The 20,176-nt window shown below is 36.8% G+C and overlaps 1 protein-coding gene across 4 annotated transcripts in view; it reads left to right on the plus strand.

Annotated features, from left to right (window-relative positions):
- The window catches only part of PREX2 (phosphatidylinositol-3,4,5-trisphosphate dependent Rac exchange factor 2), a 270,321-nt gene that overhangs the window by 184,736 nt on the left and 65,409 nt on the right, over positions 1-20,176 (plus strand). For all 4 annotated transcript variants that reach the window (XR_006409186.3, XM_026495929.4, XM_044382804.3 and 1 more), the window contains 3 exons: positions 2,261-2,478; positions 7,131-7,233; positions 13,526-13,669. Coding sequence is in view for 3 of the 4 variants with exons in the window: in XM_026495929.4 (XP_026351714.1) it covers positions 2,261-2,478; positions 7,131-7,233; positions 13,526-13,669 (465 nt within the window). In the remaining variant the exon portion in view is untranslated. The remainder of the gene's footprint in view (positions 1-2,260; positions 2,479-7,130; positions 7,234-13,525; positions 13,670-20,176) is intronic.

Consider the following 20,176-nt stretch of genomic DNA (forward strand, 5'->3'; position numbering starts at 1 on the left):
ATTTAACTGTTCTTTCTAAGGTTAAAATAAGGGAAGAAATTTGGGCATTTCTTCTCAAAAGCAATTTGAAGATAATTATTTCTACTAGTGGCAGAGTTCCTAACCCTCTCCATCTTTTCTAAAGTTTTCAGTGGAATTGGATCCTTCCTTCTCTGGACCTTAGCTTTCTATTCTTGATAGAAGGCATTTCTTTCTAATTCAGTTTTGATTATGAAATTATTCTCAGGTTATAGGTGGGAGTATTTCTGCCAAAACGACTGAAGTATTTTTTTTTAATTTCCCTAGATTTTCTGCTTTTCTATAGAACAACAGAAAGCAAAGCAAGGCTGTACAAGAAAGATACAGGGTAATTTTATTTAGTTTCTGCCTTAGAATCTCAGCACAGCAGCTACACACTAGGTTAACAAGCTATGTGAATCACCCTTTTAGGTCAAACTAAATTCCAGCATTTCACTAAGTCAGAGAATGAGCTCATGCATTTTCATTTCACTTGATTTGTTTGTTAGTTGCTCTACTGGTTCATTATTTTCATTTATTAATTCAGTAAATAGTTACTGAATGTCCTCCCTTTGTTAGAAATTGTGCACAACAACAAAATGGTGTTTTGCTTTTTTCTTAATCAAGAGTTGGACAGTTTTTTCCTACTTTGGCTATTTCACAGTTACCTGTAAAACACTCTTTTCCATCTATTTGAACGAGGCACATGGCATAGAGTTACTTAAGGGAAATGTCTAACACATGTTATTGATTAAATTAGTAAGTTGAACCATATGGAATTGCCATATTCAACCCCTTTGACCAAGTAAAGCAATAAGTTCCCATAGATCAACATAATAAATGAATATTTTTTCTTTTTTTTTTTTTTTAAAGATTTTATTTATTTATTCGACAGAAATAGAGACAGCCAGCGAGAGAGGGAACGCAAGCAGAGGGAGTGGGAGAGGAAGAAGCAGGCTCATAGCGGAGGAGCCTGATGTGGGGCTCGATCCCATAACGCCGGGATCACGCCCTGAGCCGAAGGCAGACGCTTAACCGCTGTGCCACCCAGGCGCCCCATAAATGAATATTTTCATTATAAAATTAAATATTTTAAATATTTAATCCTTTTTCTAATAAAATTTTCCAGAGTAGCTTTTACTCTCAGTGAAACTAGGTAACACACAGCAATTACATTATGTATTCACATGCCTTTGATGGTTATTAAAAACATATGTTCATTGTTCTTGGTCAATAACTTAAAAATTATGCCTTTCGATCAATAAAGCAAGAACTCATGGCAACATTTATGTCTGTGTTATGCACGAATATTGACAGTGCTTCTTCATTTCAGAATATTCTGAGCCCTTGAAATATTCAATACACTTTTGAAAATATAAGTATTTTTGCTTTTGTTGTTCACCCAGTACAAGTGATTTTTCAACGTGCAGAATGTACTGCTTGGCGTTTGTATAGTTCATGGAGTTTGTATATATCCAAAAATACAAAGAGGTGAATGTCTGTGATTAGGTTCTCAGAGGCAGGCTTCTTTCCACTTGGAAAAAACTGTGGCCCAAGAATGGACATTCACAGGGCAAACATACCTTCTGTGCGGGTCAAACAAAAATCCAGCCAATTGCAGAGTAAGAATCCTGGTGAAAATCAGTGTATGTGGAAACTGTAAATACATTCCTTATTTCAAAGAAATATAAGAATTTATAAACTGGACGTGTTTATAACTCATGAAGTTTAATAGATAAATCCAAGAGATCCAAATTTGCTTGTTACAATCAGACATCAGTACTCTTTCCCCATGTGCATTTCACCTTAATATTTAAATTGATGAGGTCATTTTTTAAAATTTAGTATTAATAGTGTGTTTCATTGCTAACACAAACTGAAAATTTGGACTTTGAGTTTCCTTTAGGAAATATCATGCAACAAACACAAACTGTGTTCCATCAGGAAAAAAAATGTCAATAACTAAAGCCTTATTTTCCCCCCTTGGGTTTTAAAAAACAATTTAATGCTTGTAAAATAAAGCCACAATACTAATTAAGAAAAACTTAATTTTTTTTTTTTTACATTTTTTGGTGTTTAATGTTTTCTATAAAGCCTATTTGCTAAAGCGTTTGTGCTCATTAGTAGAGCTCAAATTCCTATTTTGCACATGGTTTGAGTTTGGTGAAAGGATGAAATAAGAGCAACCATAAACACTTAATGAATTGGTTTTATTTACCTGTGACATTTTCCAAAACTGTCTTTATGTCCTTCTGGGTTACAGACAGTGAGACACAGCTCCGAAGAGACATGGTTTTCTGCCAAAGTCTTGTGGCCACCGTGTGTGCCTTCTCCGAGCAGCTCATGGCAGCCTTAAACCAGATGTTTGACAACAGCAAAGACAATGAGATGGACACGGGGGAAGCCAGCAGAAGGTGGCTGGATCAGATCGCAAACGCAGGTGTTCTTTTTCACTTTCAGTCACTCCTGTCGCCAAACCTGGTAAGGAATCACAATGCCTCCCCCTGGAACATACATTGTACCATATTCCCAAATAAGAAGTGGCTATTCATATGGGTCAGCAGTCAGCTACTTGAAAAGATGTATTTTGCCATGAGTAAATACGGTTTTGGTAAGTAGATAGAAGGTATTCCTGCTTTCCTGATTTGTATTTATTCTCTGGCTGCTAAAAGCTGAGAAAGCCTCCATCTGTTACTAATTCCTGTCTCCCTAAGCACTGATTGAGAAAGATCATCAGAGGGAAGAGGGTCATTCTGCTGTGGCTCCTTATTTCCAGTCCAGAAGAAACAGCCTGCCATGCAACCCAAGCTCCCACTGAGGCTGACGTTCGGGAGCTTTCTTGATAGACAAGATCTGACAACTTGAATGCCATGTTCAACCATTTTATTTCCTTTCTTTGTATGTGGGTTGGTCCTGTTCAATCTAAGAATATTCCATTTACACATCCATTTCCCACAGTGCATATGAAGAAAGGATCTCAAAATATTTGATAAATAAAAGTGGTTTTTTAACATATCCTTTCTATAGTTGTGATAGTTGTCATGATGTTTAAAAGCAAATACTTTCACTCTTATATATAGATTTAAAGTGCTCATTAAATAGAATCATGATTTTAAGCATGAGATACTGTGTCACCCGTTAAGTTACCAAGTAACGGTTGAGTTTTTAAACAGATGTATGTGACTTTATGTATCAAAATGCTTTTCTGCAATGATAATGAGGATAGGGAGGTCATTGCAGTATTGCACAGTCATAAAAGGTTCTGAAATGATAAGGTAAGGAAGTCTACCTCAGTGTACTTCAGAGAAACAGCCTTTTTTTTTTTTTAAGATTTTATTTATTTATTTGGCAGAGACAGCACAAGTTAGGGGAGCAGCAGGCAGAGGGAGGATAAGCAGGCTCTCCGCTGAGCGGAGAGGCCGACGACGTGGGGCTCTCTCCCAGGACTCTGGGATCATGACCTGAGCCGATGGCAGATGCTTAACTGAGCCACCCAGGCGCCCCTGAAACAGATTCTTTTAAGAAGACTCTATGCACCCCATGTGGGTGATCAATTTCTTATTTGGTTGCTAATAAAACTAAGAAAGGTTTAACTAATGAAAATTTTGAAATAAGGCACTTTTGGAAATGTTTAAAAATTTTTAAAAATATTAATTAATCATTTCTTATCACATAGAAATTACATAAGATAGGAAGGCCACTTCCTAATACAGGGGAGCATGAAGTGTCTGTTGACTGAATGAATGAGGCTTCATTCCTATTAAAACTGCCATTGTTTAATCAAGTGCTGGTACTTTTTTTTTTTTAAGATTTATTTATTTATTTATTTGACAGAGATAGAGACAGCCAGTGAGAGAGGGAACACAAGCAGCGGGAGTGGGAGAGGAAGAAGCAGACTCATAGCGGAGGAGCCTGACGTGGGGCTCGATCCCATAACGCCGGGATCATGCCCTGAGCCGAAGGCAGACGCTTAACCGCTGTGCCACCCAGGCGCCCCATATATAAATGATAAGTGGTTTATATCCAGACTCTAGAAGGAATTCTTAAAACCTAAAACAATAAAAAAATTCAATTAAAAAGCACACAAAGGATTTGAATAGGTGTTTCCCCAAAGAACATATAAAATGGTGAAAAGGCACATGAAGAGATGACCACATCATTAGCCATTGGGGAAATGCAACTCCAAACTGCAGTGAGGTACCATGACACTTGTGAGGTGGCTGGCTGTAATCCAAAAGGCAATCACAAGTGTTGGTAAGGAGAAACCGTAACCCTCACACATTGCTGCTGGGAAAGTAAAATAGAACAGCCTTTTTCTTTTAATTTCATATGTGTATTTTTAAAATATGAGTATAGCTGACACACAACGTTACATTAGTTTCAGGTGTACAACATGGTAATTCAGCTTCTCTATATGTTATGTTATGCCCAGCACAAGTGTAGCTGCCATCTGTCACCATACAACACAATTACAATATCATTAACTATATTCCCTATGCTGTGCTTTTTATGTATTTATTTTTCCTTATGCTCTGCCTTTTATTCCCATGACTTATTCATTCCACACCTGGAAGCCTGCATCTCCCACTTCCCTTTATCCGTTTTGCCCATCCTTCCCTTTGGCAACCGACAGTTTGTTGTGGTATTTATAGGTCAGATTCTATCTTTTGTTTATTCATTTGTTTTGTTCTTTGGATTCCATATCTGAGTGAAATCATATGGTATTTGTCTTACTCTGTGTGACTTATTTCACCTAGCATTATACCCTCTAGGTCCATCCATGTTGTCACAAATGGCAAGATCTCATCTTTTTTATGGCTGAGTAGTATTCCAGTGCGCACATGCATGGGGTGTGTGTGTGTGTGTGTGTATATGTGTGTTGTACATCACATCTTCCTTATTCATTTTTCTATTGATGGACAACGAAGTCAGTCTAGCCATTTTGGAAAACAGTGTGGTCCTTCTTCAAAATGTTAAACATAGAATTTCCATATTACCCAGAAATTCTACTACTATGTAATATCCAAGAGAAATGAAAACTTATGCACAAAAACTTGTACACAAATATTCTTTGCAAGAGTATTCATAATAGCTTAAAAGTAGAAACAACCCAAATGTCCATGAGTTGCTAATTGGATAAATGAGTTGTGATATAGCCATACAATAAAATATTATTCAGCCATAAAAGGAGAATGGAATACTGACACATGCTACCACATGGACAGACCTTGCAAACTTTATGCTGAGCGAAGTAAGCCAGTTGCAAAAGACCGCATATTATCTGGGTCCTTTATTATGTTATATGTGAAATAGGCAAATTTCAGAGACTGTAAGTAGACTAATGGTTACCTGGGCCTAAGGACTGGGAAAAGCGATACGGGGAGTGAATGCTAATCATATTGAGTTTCTTTGTAGGGTGGTGCAAATATTCTAAAATTAGATTATGGTAATAATTGAACAACTCTGTGAGTACACTAAAAACCCCTAAACTATACACTTTAAATAGTTAATTTTATAGTATGTAAATTATATCTTAAGAAACTGTTTTTTTCTTAGTCTTTTGGAACCCTTAACTTCATTTAAAGAATTGATTAAAAAAAAATCCAAAATTTGCTTTAAAAAAAAAATCAAAGAAATCTGTATTTTTTTCTGCCTCTGGTAACAAGCACATAAAAGCCTCTTAGGAATGTGGAAGGTTCTCTGAGAGCTGCAGGCACCGGCAGTGTGTGTGTCCCTGAGCTCTGAGCACAATCCGTAGTCACTTGGGTATCACTTTAGCCACGTCTGCTGAAGCATCACGGCTTGCACTAGAGCAATCAGAGGCCCACCTGTCTGGGACATTTCTTCCTTGTATGTATTATTAATTGGGAAAATGCTGATTCTTCAGCCCTGTCCTTCCAATTCTAGGTTCATGGCATGCTCTTGCTACTTCAAAGCACTTTAAAAAATAAGTTGGCTAAACATTTATCCAGCACTTACTGTGTACCATACACTGCATTAAATACTAAACCAAGGTCCAAAGGTGATGATTCTCTTAACTTTTTGGTTTCCATGCTTTCGATCTTTGGGATCTGGGGTTGCCTTAGTGATTCTTTTTCACACAGTGGACATTCTTTACCATCTCCTTCACCCTCTATTCATGCTGCCCGAAAAGTATGGCTATAAGCTTACCGCAACTTTCAAAAATGTATATAAAGTGGGGCTCCTGGGGGCTCAGTCAGTTAAGCATCCAACTCTTGCTCTCAGCTGAGGTCTGAATGTCAGGGTCACGAGTCCAAGCCCTGTGTTGGACTCCACGCTGGGGCTGGAGCCTACTTAAAAGAATGTGCATAAAGCTTGTTAAAATTATTATTTAAAAAGGATCATTGATATTCTTAAGGAAACAAATGTTACATTTAAAAGATAAGCTGTGTATGATAAGACTAATTATTCTTTCATCATGGACAAAACTGCTAATAGGAAGGCCACAATGTAGTACTAGAAAGATAATATTGCCGAGACATGCACTGAGCTTGTTACCACGTCTGGGCCTTACTTGCCTCAGCTGTAAAATAATATGCCGTTAGAATGAAAGGAGTGACTAAAACAAATCAGATTGCATAGTCACAGGATTTTAGATTAAGGCCCTATAAAGGCAAGTAAGATAAAAACGATTCTTGTCCCCAAGATCTTTGGAAGAAAAATCATTGCCTATGTGCAAATTGCTTTTATTGTAAAACAGGATACCAACTACGTGCTGTAGCTTTTCAATAAAACGATATTCTTGCCTTTTAGCTGTTATATTTTTAAGAATTATAGAAGTTTAGAGGCAGGTAGATGCTTACTGTATACACATTTATTTGCAAATGTTAAAAATCAATATGGTTTGAATCTAGCTACAAAATAGACTGGAAAGTTGTGTAGAACCGGTTAGATAATCTAGAAAAGGAAAAATCTAAAACTATAAAAGAGACTTGTAACTTTGAGGGATTTGTTAATTTCATTTTATGCAGTAAATTCTTAAATAAGTGTTGATAATTTGGTTTGCATGTAAATAAAACACAAGTGAAGCTATTTAAGGTCTGGCGATGTGATGTTATGTGTTCTGCCCTATACAATCCTATCATATCATGTATTGTTTCCTTCCCTTTTAGACAGATGAACAAGCCATGCTGGAAGATACACTGGTTGCACTATTTGATTTGGAAAAAGTTTCTTTTTACTTCAAGCCATCAGAAGAGGAACCACTGGTTGCAAGTAAGTAGTTAAATGGTTCGTAGGTGTTTCATAGAATTTTTTTTGCATCAAACAACAACACATGGCATAACTTTGATATTAATATATTTGATATACAGTTCAATACAAAATATACAGTTCAATACAAAAGATACAATTCAATAAAATATTATATTTAGGGTAAAATAATAATAACCAACTGTCGAAGTGATAGAAAATATGCATAATTTAAATCTATAGATAATTCTAAACTTTTGTTTTTATCTATTAGTTTGGCCTCCAAAACTTTTCTTTTTCTTTTTTTTTTAAAGATTTTATTTATTTATTTGACAGAGAGAGAGACAGTGAGAGAGGGAACACAATCGGGGAGTGGGAGAGGGAGAAGCAGACTTCCCGCCAAGTGGGGAGCCGGATGTGGGTCTTGATCCCAGAATGCCGGGATCACGACCCAAGCCAAAGGTAGATGCTTAGACTGAGCCACCCAGGCGCCCCTGGCCTCCAAAACTTTTCTTGAGTGTGTGCATCAAAATTTTGTGCTAGTCAAGATTTTTTTTTCTGTTACTGTGATAAAATATACATACCATAAAGTTTACCATTCAGCCAATATTCAGTGTACAATTCAGTGGTATTAAGTACCTTCACAATGTTGAACAACCATTTCCACCACTCATTTCCAGAACTTTTTCATTCTTTGGAACAGAAACTCCATACTCAATACACAATAACTCCCCATTCTTCCTCCTGCAGTCCATGGTAACTTCCATTCTACCTTCTGTCTCTATGTAGGTGCCTAGAGTACTCTACATAAGTGGGATCATAGAATATTTGTCCTTTCTGCTGCTTTTCTCATGTCAATTTTTTTTTAGTAAAAGGACTGCCCTAATATTTCTGGCTACAGTGGATAAACTCTATGGCCACCAAGACTTTTATGCAAATATATAATCATTATATAGCAAAACTGACTGAATTGAGTTTTCCTTCCTTATTTCAGTTGATCCTGTAGAGAATGTTTTATCAGGCAATGAATACAAGTATTTAGGGCCAAGAAGAAAGAAAAGAAACCTAAGTTATGCTCACATTGTATAAAATTTAGATCTAAACCAATCAAGAAAGATGTAATTATTTGATTTGGCAGTAATGGATAAAAGTTATAATTCAGAAGGTATAAACATATATTCTACATTTTTCCTAGCTTAACAATGGAAATTGACAATCATTACATATGAGTGTCAAATTTTAACGTGTATAAATATAATTATATTAACTATCTTGATTCATTTATTCATCCTATACTGTTTCCAAGATGGCAAAACCTTTCCTGTCTTGTTTGCTGTCATATCTCCAGCACCAAGAGAGTGCCTGGAATGAAAAAGGCAATATTTTTTAAAGGAAATGAATGAACAAATAGCAATTAAGTGTATACAGTCGGTAAGCAAAATGGTTTTATGATTATAAAAATAGAAGGAAAAACAAACTTGGTGTGAAGAATAAAGAAAGAATTTCAACAGAACATAGTTGTAACTAATGTTGCAAATAAGTTACTTTATGAATGGAATTGAAGGATTGAAAAGTATCCCTTCAATTTTGCAGTTTGCCATCCTTAAGCCTAACAAATGGAATATTTTAGAAGCATGCATTCAGAGAAATAACAATATCTAGACTTTAATCTCTATATCTTTGCTGCAAGTTATCATCATTTATCTACCATTTCAACATTATCATGAATAGATTTAAAATGTATCTATCACCCCCAAAAATCTTTAGCAGTTTGTTATTTTTCTGTTTCTTGTTTTTTTCATAAGGGTGAGGGTCCTATGTATTACATAAGGTAGAAGATGTGAGCGTCTTCAGGCTGGGAAAGGTTCTTACTTATTTTCATATTTCTAATGTGTAGAATGATAAATAGGGACAACCCAGTAAATATTCATTTAAATCATCAAATAATCATTTAATCTGATTTGAGAATGATAAGCATTCATTCATCAAAAATTTCTTAAATGCCTACTTATGGCCAAGCGCTAATCTAGGTGTTGGATATAGCAGAATACTAAGCAAACATATCCCTCTTGGAGCTGATATTTAAGTTGGGAGAGATAAAGAATAAGCAGCATAAATAGCTTAATTTGGTCATAAACTTAGAAAACAATGATATGAATGTACAAGAGGAAATAGAAGAGAACAAAGGATAGCAATGCAAGGGCCGGTGAGAGGTTGCAAATATTTAACAGCCTAGGAAAGCCTTACCAAAAAGGAGAGCAAAGACCCGAAAGGGTGGAGGGGTATTTGGAAGAGGGTGTTCCAGCCTCTGAGGTGGGAACAGGTGTGGCATGCCCTCAGGATAGCATGGAGGCTTAGCAGCATGGGTGAGGTGAAAGAGCAGGGGATAAGAACAGAGAGGAGACCAGACCATTGAAAGAACTTCGTCTTTCTAATTAAGCCATGGAGCAGAGGAATGCCGTGATCTGGTTTACACACTGAAGGCTGCCTCTGACTGCTGTGTTGAATAGAGCATCACTGGGGTCAAGGACAGAAGCAGGTGACCAGTTAGGAAGCTAATTCAGTGACACAGGTTGAAAGATGATGATGACTTGACCTTGAGGGTAGCTGTGGGGATGGTAAAAGTTGATTCTGTATTATTAAATTATGAAGGTAGAGAGAAGAGAATTTTATTAAAGTTTCATCTTCAGTGACAAATGAGAGGGAATGAGAACATGAATTACAATGTTAAGGATTTAGGTTATATACATGGGAGAATTTGGTAAAGGGGATTAATAGATCAGGAGAATATTATTTGAACAAGTTGTATGGTCTTCTGTGGGCATGTATAAAATAGCACATATTTTCATTTAATAATGTAGGCATAATTTTGCCGAAGGCAGAGAAACTCTATTTTCACAATATAACCTGTTTTTCCTTTTAAATTTTGCTTCAGGAGCCATAAGCTCACTGGAGTACTGTTTTCTATTGTTCAAATATGACATTCCTGGTGAATGGTCTCTTGAACAAGCAGGCAAGGGACCCGTATTATAAGCTTGATAAAATGTTTACTTATTGCATAGCTACCATGAGAGATTTAACTTTGGCACATTGAAAAATACAATAAATATTAAAGATTAAATAATTAAGACCGTGCAAGTAACATTAGTATGTAAATGCACATATATCTGCGACACACATAAAAATTCATATATATATTTTTAAGTATTTCCCTGAAGGATAACCTCAACTTCTGTGAAAACAGATCCCTAGTGAAAGGTCACTTCCAATGCTACACTATTAGATATTCCAAGCAAGTTACTAATAACGATGACAGGAGTATAGTTACCCTTTCAAGTTGATTCAGGAAAGAAGAGAATTTTTAAATACCCAAGTGTCATCACATCTTATTTAAGTGGTGTAAGGAAACTAGAGCTTTATTATTAATTGCATGTGATTTGATCTTTCTGTAAGCTTAGAAGCAGAGGAGTCAGACAGACAAATTAATTTGCATCACTGTAGTAAAGACTCCTTTGGCTGCGTGTCTTTGAGGGAAGGACTGAGTACAGAGTGGGGGGAAGCATGAAGATATAAAGAGAACTGGTATTGAAGATAAGAAACTTGAGTTCCAGCCCTGTGCCGCTCTCATCCACAAACATGGGAGTACTAGCTTTCCCTGACGCATGGGGCTTAAATAAGATAATGTATTTGAAAGTCTCTAGCATTATGTGAGGCTTATGGTAGTATTCAGTAAACACTTGACTCCATCCTCCTCATTTTATTACTCTGTATTATTTTTAAAAAGCTGTATTTAGCATTTCTCATCGTCATATTTTTGCATTAAAGAATAATGAGCTTCTGAAGAAATACGGCATGCCAATCAAGTAGACGTCAAATGTCTGGGTTGAACACATTCTATTTTCCTTAAAGAAATAATTATTAAGTATATACACCATACCAAATGCTGAACTAAGTTCTGGAGATATATAGTAGTGACTAAATAAAGACCCTGTTGTTGCCACTTAAAACTAGTGAGAGATACAAAGTGGGCAATGTAACCTATTACAGTATAGGGAAAGTACAAGATCCTTCCCCTGCCATATTATGTAATTAGTGAAAGGGGAATAAGTGAGCTAAATGATTAGGTTGTATAAAACTAAATACATTTTATGGAAAATCTTCATGTTTTTGGAGAATAATATAATGATAACAGATCTTCCCCCCCCTTTTATGGTGATACAGGTAATTTTACTATAATGATTAGGGGAATGAATTTTTTGCGCATTTTGGGCCAGGCATTGCACTTGGAACTGCAGATGCCATGGCGAATAGGACAGACATTTCCCTGTTTTCATGAAGCTCACAACCTACTTGGGAGAAAACAAAAAAGGAATCAATGACAAAGATGATTAGGGCCGTGATAAATTCTATGCAGGAAATAAGCAATACATAATGAATGAGGGTAAGGTGGCCTTTTAAGGATTCAGCAGGGAAGGGCTCTCAGCCGAAGTAGCTTTTAAGCTGAAATTCAAAGGGCCAGCAAGACCCAACCCTGCAGAGGGGCAAGCAAGAGCAATTTAGGCAAAGGGAACTAACAATTTCTTAGAGACTTATTTTCAAACTCATTCTGTGATGGAGAGCCATGCTTGCAGGGATGGGATGCCACTGTTGAAACTCCTCTCTAGAATGAATCTCTCTGTAGGGTGGAACCAGAGACCTTTTCCTCATGCAATAATATTTTTGAAGCCTTTAATCATTACATAGTTCTAGTCATCAAGTTTGTTTTTCATAGTAGATGAATTTCCACAAATAAAAGGCAACAATTTCCATGTTAAAATGCACTTTTATAGGCATACCAATTACTTTGAGAGAAAGTCTTCATTCTTTCACTCTTAGTTTTAACTTTCATTTTAAATTTAATGTACTTGATAATGTTCAGTCATTTTCAGTTTCTTAGTTCCTGAGAGAGCAACTTTATTTGTTCTTTGTTAGTTCGATAATATGGAATTCCAACTGCTGCATTATTATTTTCCTTTCAAAAACATTATCCATTTGATAACAGAGATTGGCCATATTGGTGCCAAAAAGTAAAGGAATGGAATTTTTAAAAATTGAAATATAAATGAAAGATATTGCATGAAAAAGGGAGCTAGAAGATACAAAAAGTTACGTACACATCAGGATTTTCTGTAGTGTCCATGCATCCTTTCTCTTTAGTATAGAGCCAGGGATAAAAAGGATTTTCCCAATCATTAAAATCCAGTTAAGTCCCAAGTCTTCAACTGAGAGAAGTGTTCTCTTTCCTAAGCCAAAACTTTTCTACCTCCCTTAAAAATATAGAAACAAAAATAAAATAGCATTATTACATGACGTAAAAGAGACTTCTAGATGTTAATACCATACCTCTGCTATTGATACGCATAATTAGATGCATTTAATAAGAAACCTGGCCTCTCTGTTCATTAATGGTATTTAACCTTGAACTTTACTTTAACAAATAATTTAAGAAAGAGGTTAGAACTAACAAATATTGAGTCAAGAACACGTATTAAATGTCTACTATATTTTTGCCTTAATTTTTAACTGGTTAATATAGACCATTCTAGCTTTTTAGGAAGATATTACATTCTTTTTTAATGAACTGGAAATTATTTGTCATGGATAAGTGACATAAAATAAAAAGGATTTATGATAGCCCTGTCAAATTCTCCTACAGCATTGTAGCTTTTCAGATTGGTCGTTTTCTGGGGTTTGGGGTGTTTTTTTTATTTTTTGTTTTTGAGTAATTAAATTTAGGATCTTTGTGGAAACCAAAAGAATTTGGACAGATAATTTCTAATGACCGTAGGGCATCAACAGAGGTAATACACTTTTGATCTGGTGCTCAGAGAACGGAACTTGCAAAACCCGTGCTAATTTTGATAATGGTTGCTATGTACCCAATTTCTTGTACACTACTTAGGAATTGTACCCCAAGGACTCATTTTGACTAAAATATGAATGAGGCAGATGCCCTGGGAGATTGTGATTCCAAACCATGTGTAACTAAACTTCTCATTTAGTTAAGTGAGACATCTGGCGTGTCAAAGTATAACGAAGTTTCCTATTGTAGAATTTTATATACAGTACAGTAATAAATCTCTTGCTTAAGCTAATAAGAATCTGATTTAATACGCTTTCACTGAATAGCAAGTTTGCCTAACCTGAACTTGACATATGTAGGTATTTTTAATATATTAGTTTCTCGTGATTTTCAAGATTTTTTAAAAAGTTAACAAGTATACTTTATAACATATCCTGATTTTTGGAAGTAATGTAACATTAAATGTCATTTTAGATGTCCCTCTTACATATCAAGCAGAGGGAAGCCGGCAGGCTCTGAAAGTTTACTTCTACATTGATAGTTATCATTTTGAACAACTGCCTCAACGTTTGAAAAATGGAGGAGGGTTTAAAATTCATCCTGTTCTTTTTGCTCAAGGTAAACTTCTTTCTTTTTGTATGTGTACTTAAATTATTTTATCTGTATTGATTTTTTGAAACACATGTAATTGTTACCATGATTGGGATTTTTTTCTATTAATTCAAAAATTCCTGCATAGTACCTAGGTAATATATTTACTTCTGGGAATGTTTATTAAGGAAACAATAAGGTAAGGTTTAAATGTTTATTAAGTAGGACTGTACCAGTATTTATAATGGGGAAACAAGACATGAGTGGTTGAAATAGTAAAGATAAATTAATTTGGCTTAAATAAATTATGGGAGAGTCATTAAAATTGTATGGTTAAAGATATTTTATGAGGTAGAAAAAATTTGGCAATATATACATGCAGGTTACAAAAAAGAATTTATATTGTAGATTATGTAATCCAGGTATGTATATACTTAAACCTACATAAAGTGTTTTTGGTATCATTGGGCAATTAAATTGAGGATGATTTTTTTTTTATTCTTTGAGTTCTTCTGCATTATGTCATTTCTGGTTAGTAAAAATAGATTCCTTTTATAAATGTAAAATTTTTTGTTTTGGCAAATAAACAATGAGTTTTAATGCAATAGAAGAAATTGAGTTTTTTAATAATTTTAATTTTTAATAAAAAATTAATTTTTAAATAATTTTTAATAATAATTTTTATTATATTATATATTATATTATTATTATATTTATTATATTATGTTAGTCACCATACATCCCTAGTTTTTGATGTAAAGTTCGATGATTCATTACTTGCGTATAACACCCAGTGCACCATGCAATACGTGCCCTCCTTACTACCCATCACCAGCCTTTAACATGAGGAGGAAGATTCTTGTGGTGAATTGGTTTCCAAGGGAAGGTCCTGGATCTTTTTTATTTCTGGGGTCACAAATGCACCCTCAGGCTGATCAGAAGTCCAGATTATTCTAGTGTAGTTTCTTCCGATGTATGATTTCTTTTTCTTTTCTTTTCTTTTCTTTTTTTTTTTAACTCATGCTGTGGTCACAAGATTATATCCATTTCTCTGAGCAATTCCACAGAGCATTTCATATTTTCTTCTGTGGAGTTTTCAAGAACTACCTTGGTTTTGCTGTGGAATTTTTATATTCTCATAAAAAAATGAGAAGAGTAGAGGAATAAAATCAATCTGTGTAACTGAAGAAGAGACAGGCGTATGAAATCAAAACCCACTGCCAAGTGAAAATTCTTGTACCATATACATATTATTGTAATTCTGAAAGATAGATTTCCCTTCCTTCGATTGCCATGGTTTAAAAACAATGACTACCTCAGACAGGTACTTGGTAAGAATACATTTCAGCAGAGGAAAGTGTCAGGTGCAGAGGAGATCTTAGGAGTTATTAGAAGTTATTTTCATTTTTCTTTGGAGGACTGTGGTAGGGTCCATATAGGTAATACAAGATTCTGTAAAGGAATCGGGGGAAGAAAAAGAAAGGAAACATCAAAAATAGAGCTTGGGAGCTATGTTAGGAGAACAGTTTAGCCCAAAATATGTTTAAAGCCATTACACAGATAGATAGTTTTAGAAGATAGAGAAGGATGCTGGTCTGGAATGTTAACTTTTATAGGGTTTAAGCAGAGTTGACAGTTATTAAAGATCCTTCACGTCCTTTCCTTTATTCCCCTTTTTAAAAATTCTGTCTTTGAAATCATGACTGAGATGACAGATGGCATTTTGCATCTTTTCAAAAAAAAATTATTACATTTGTGACACATCAGCCATAAATAGCTGAATATTCATACCCAGCAGCAAATGTTCATAGGAAAAGGAAGAGTATTTTCCAAGTAACCTCTATTTTATAATTTGGCTAAAGCTAATTAAAAAAAAATCCTAACTATATGTTATTTTAGTGAATACAATATCGCTTTCTAAAATGTAAAGAAAAACTGTAGCTAACATTAGGTTTTAATATTCACACAGCAATAAAATGTGAGAAAGCCACAGTGGAAAGACTTCTGCCGTTGAGGTCACAAGAGAGGGAGAGAAGACTGGGAAGCAGCTTGTCTCATTAGCACCATGGCAGTGATAAGGCTGCTCCCTTAGAGGGGTTGCGGAAGTTCCTCTGCCCTCATCAGACTCCCGTGAGGATTCATGATTACTCACTCTTACTATTCATCAGACCTAGAGAAGCGCAGGAAATTCAGCCCTAGCCTGAGTAGAGATTACCATCTGGTAATCGAATGTGGTGGTAAAGGAAGAGACTCCAAACGGTGTCTATTCCAGAGATTTTACTCAAAGGGTTTTAGTTTTAGGTGTACATATGGGCATGAGTCTTTGCTGGCAAATAAAAAAAAAATAGAAAAATGAGATGCATTTGAAAACCTCCTGGGAAAATTGTGTATGTCAGCCCTTATAAACTTGTCCGTTATACCATGTACTTAGAATAGGCAGGAGATGTACTGCTTTCTTCCCATTTTTGTTGCCTGCATGGACCCTTTCGCATAGGAGGGTGCACGAACTGAGGGGGCCCCCTGCAGAGATCAGGCATCCCAGTGCCGGAGGCAAATAGGATACACTTTAGGGAACATGTGTCACTGAAGGCCAGACCTACAGGAGAACAGGAATCCAGGCAGATAGAGCAAGTGATACAGATTGATGAGGTAAAGATCACAGAAACAGCCAGATAGGAAAGTCAAAACAGCATAACCAAAATGCTAGAAGGCGAAGATCAGAATAACGCAGTCTTCTGCAAGTGCTTCCTACAGGTCAGGGAATTAGCCCTGTTGGGATCCCCAAGCCCTTGGTGAGATAAAGCAAGTGACTACAAATTGTGTGAAAATGGGAGTAAGGAGGATAGATACTCAGGGTCACTGCCTCCACACACTTCCCATGGGCTCGTTTTCAGGCTGTCTCTCAGTGGTTCTCAATACCGGCCGCACATTAATCATCTTGGGGAGGTTTTAGAAAATAACCCATGCTTGGTCCCACACCGAACTGATTAAGTCAGAATCTCTGGGACATAAGGCCCAGATAGCAGTATATTTTAGAAGCTTTCCAGGTGACTCTAAGGTCCACCAGGAGTGAGAAAGCACAGGTCAGCGTGGATTACAAAACACTGTGCAATGATCCAGTTAATCTTTGCTTAATTAGATTAATCCATTCCACAAAGGCTTGATACTTGTAGATTTGGGGGAGCCAGGGCAAGGAGGTTGGGCATTTTAACTTCTGCATGGTTAGGTCATTAGGATGCAAGCTGCCCCTAGGAGATGTGATTTGGGTGGGATGGTTTTCTTCAGCAAAGACTGAAGATGCCCTAAAGAGCTGACGGCTGAGGGATATCTTCTGGGAATCCCAACAGCTAGACAATAAGCCCATCCTTTCCGGAAGGAGATCAGAGTGGGTGACCCGCCATGGTCCACAGCTTATTCCCTTAGGTCCATTCGAGTCAAGACCAGAAGCGTCTCCTTCATGACTCTGATGGGCTCCCTTCCTGGGGAGATAATCTAGAAGAAGCATGGTAAGGGGACAAGCCATAGCCCCTGCTGCTACAGCTCGTCTTGGGGCTGCAGCAGATGTTCATCTTCCCTCTTCTGTATTCGTTGTAGATCAGCCTTGCTCTCAGCCTGAACCTTCCGGTCTCAGTGGCATGACCAAGACCTGCATCCCCGAGGGGCCTGATCCCCCTTTCATTCTGCCTTTCTCGGGACAGGGTTGCTGCATATGTCCATTTGCCATCAAATTTGGACAAGGAAGTACCAAGAGGGACCTGCGTGGATTCACTGGGTGCCAAACATGTTCCTTCCTGCCCTCATTATGTAACAATAGCCCTACTTCCTTACGATGATCAGGGACCCCTAGCCTTGCCAACATGGCGATCACTCTTCTTAGGTGTCTTGGTGCAGGGAGCTTCCAGTGCCCTGGTGGGAAGCATAGCTTACTTTCAGTAGGACCCCTGTCTTGTCTCCTAGGGAAAGTGTGCCTGTTTGGGGATCAGGACCTTTTAAACCCATGGAGCCGGTGTTTCAGGGGGTGGGAAGCACACATCCCCAAGTGAGGCACAGGGACTGATGTTGTATTAGTTTCTAAGAGCTGCCATAACAAACTGTCTACAAACTGGGTAGCTTAAAACCACAGAAATTTATCCTGTCATCATTCCGGAGGCTAGATATATGAAATCAAGATGCCCAAAGGCCATGCTCCTTTAGAAGGCTCTAAGGAAGAATCCTTCCTTACCTTCTAGCTTCTGGTGGTTTCTAGCAGTCCTTGGCATTCCTTAGCTTGTGACAGCATAATTAGTCTCTGTTTCAGTCGTCACACGACCTTCCACCCTCTGTATGTCTGTCTCTGTATCTCTGTCCAAATTTCCCTCTTCTTAGGACAACACGAGTCATTGGATTTGGGCCCACGACCTCATTTTAAGTGATGTCTCTAAAGACCCTATATAAAACTTAGGTCACATTTGCAGCCACCAGGGGCTAAGACGTTTGTCATATCTTTTTAAAGGACACAATACGGCCCTCAACAGATGTTAAGCAGAGACCTTTCTGTTTCCACCCTTGGCTCCTGGACCCGTGTATTCTACCTGTTAGGGACGTAGCATCATTAAAGTCTTTGACTTTAGTTATGCTGTGTCCTGGAATATGGCATCCCTTCTTTGTAAAGTATTGTCAAGCACCTGCTCCCTGGGTCTCTATGGTGGTTTTCCTTACACTAACTAGGACGTGTGATGCTCGTCCTTTCTCCACAAACACACTTTTGTGTATATTTGTTTATCAGCCCTTATGAAAAAAAGCTGGCACCAGAAACGATAAATCCTAGCGCTTACCTCTTTATAAGCTGTCTTTCTAGTCTCAGAGAATAATTAAAATCAACCAGAAACTTGAGCATTTTCTCTTCTATTATTTTTTTCAATTAAAAAAAAAAATTCCAGTATAGAGCATTTTCTCTTTTAAACAAAAGGGAACATTTTGTGATAAACATTGTCATTTTCTAAGGTTCCTTCATTCAAGTATTTGTTTTTTATTTCGAGTTTTTGCAATACCCTATTTTAGGTCCTTTAAAAGATGAATCCCAGGGGCGCCTGGCTGGCGCAGTCGTTAAACGTCTGCCTTCAGCTCAGGGCGTGCTCCCAGCGTTCCGGGATCGAGCCCCACATCAGGCTCCTCTGCTGGGAGCCTGCTTCCTCTCCCACTCCCCCTGCTTGTGTTCCCTCTCTCGCTGGCTGTCTCTCTCTGTCAAATAAATAAATAAAATCTTAAAAAAAAAAAAAGATGAATCCCTTAGTTTTCCCTTCGGGTTTTATACAGTATTTGAAATTGAAGCATTAAATAGCTTTTTGTAAAAGAAGGAACAGTTCCCAGAATTGAGATTTCCTAAATTTTAGAGTTAGTCTAGAACATGTGAACCCACCCCTCTTTAAAAGGCAGCACAACGTTTCCCACGTACTGGTCATATTGGGATTGATAAAACTCTCTTTCCTCACAGAAATTGTAACCAGTTCTGTATTCTGACCAACTGTGACCAGTGAAGATGTCTTGTTTTGTTTAACCATTAAAGTGTCATCATGCTATCAGGAAAGAGTGTTAGTTGGTTGAAACTATTCTTAAAATTATTCTTCAGATATTCTGTATTTTTCCTGATCAGTCTTTCTTGGAAAAACCTTTAAAGCTATTTTGAGTGAGTGGAAATGCAGCTCATTTTCAGTCTTAGAGTAATTTAACTTTTACTTTTCTCTCATATTCATTATGTTTTTCTTTTTTGCTGACTTTCTAAGTTAGATGGGATGATTTGCTTCTTCAATTCAAAAGTCGTAGAAGGAAAACAAGCAAATAAACTCATCGTATTTTCAATACTGCTTTTAGTTAAATGCTATTAAATATTTATGCAACCAAGAATGTCAATACTACTTTTAAGAAACTTACTATTATCTGGATGAGAATTAAGGAATCTAGACAAGAAAATGCTGAGAGCCACACTTGGAAATCTGGACATTATTATATATTTAACCTACTTTTGCTGAGTATGGAAATTGAATTTGGTAAAATATCCCATTTTCTTGTATTTATAATGATAAATAACCAACCTATTCATCTAAAATCAGGAGTGTTGTTCTCTTTCCTCTTCTTTGCCACACAGTTTACTTTCAAATATAGAATTCATCTTTTTTGTTTTTGTTCTTCATTTCCTCACAACCCTGCACGTGCGTCATAACATTTTGCTGATTGTTAGACACTTTCTCCATTTAAAATTTTTTCTACGTAATTGTGTATTTTAACTGTTGTTAATTTGGAAGTGTTGTCAAGGAACGTCATAAAAATGTCTGCTTTTATATGGCAACAAGCTTTTAGAGCAGGACTGGACATTCTGGCCCAAACTGAGCCATCAAGACTTTTATAAAAATTAGACCCCAGGTGTTTTCGTATCTGTCCCTACCCCACCCCTCACCCCCAATTCCCCTGTGGCTCCTTCCTAGTGTTCTTGCTGTCTTTATGCGCTTACATCACAAATTGGAGTGTCTTTGCAAGGACCCTCCTCTTTAGTACCCA

Source organism: Ursus arctos, unplaced genomic scaffold (assembly GCF_023065955.2).
Source record: "Ursus arctos isolate Adak ecotype North America unplaced genomic scaffold, UrsArc2.0 scaffold_6, whole genome shotgun sequence".
NCBI lineage: Eukaryota > Metazoa > Chordata > Mammalia > Carnivora > Ursidae > Ursus > Ursus arctos.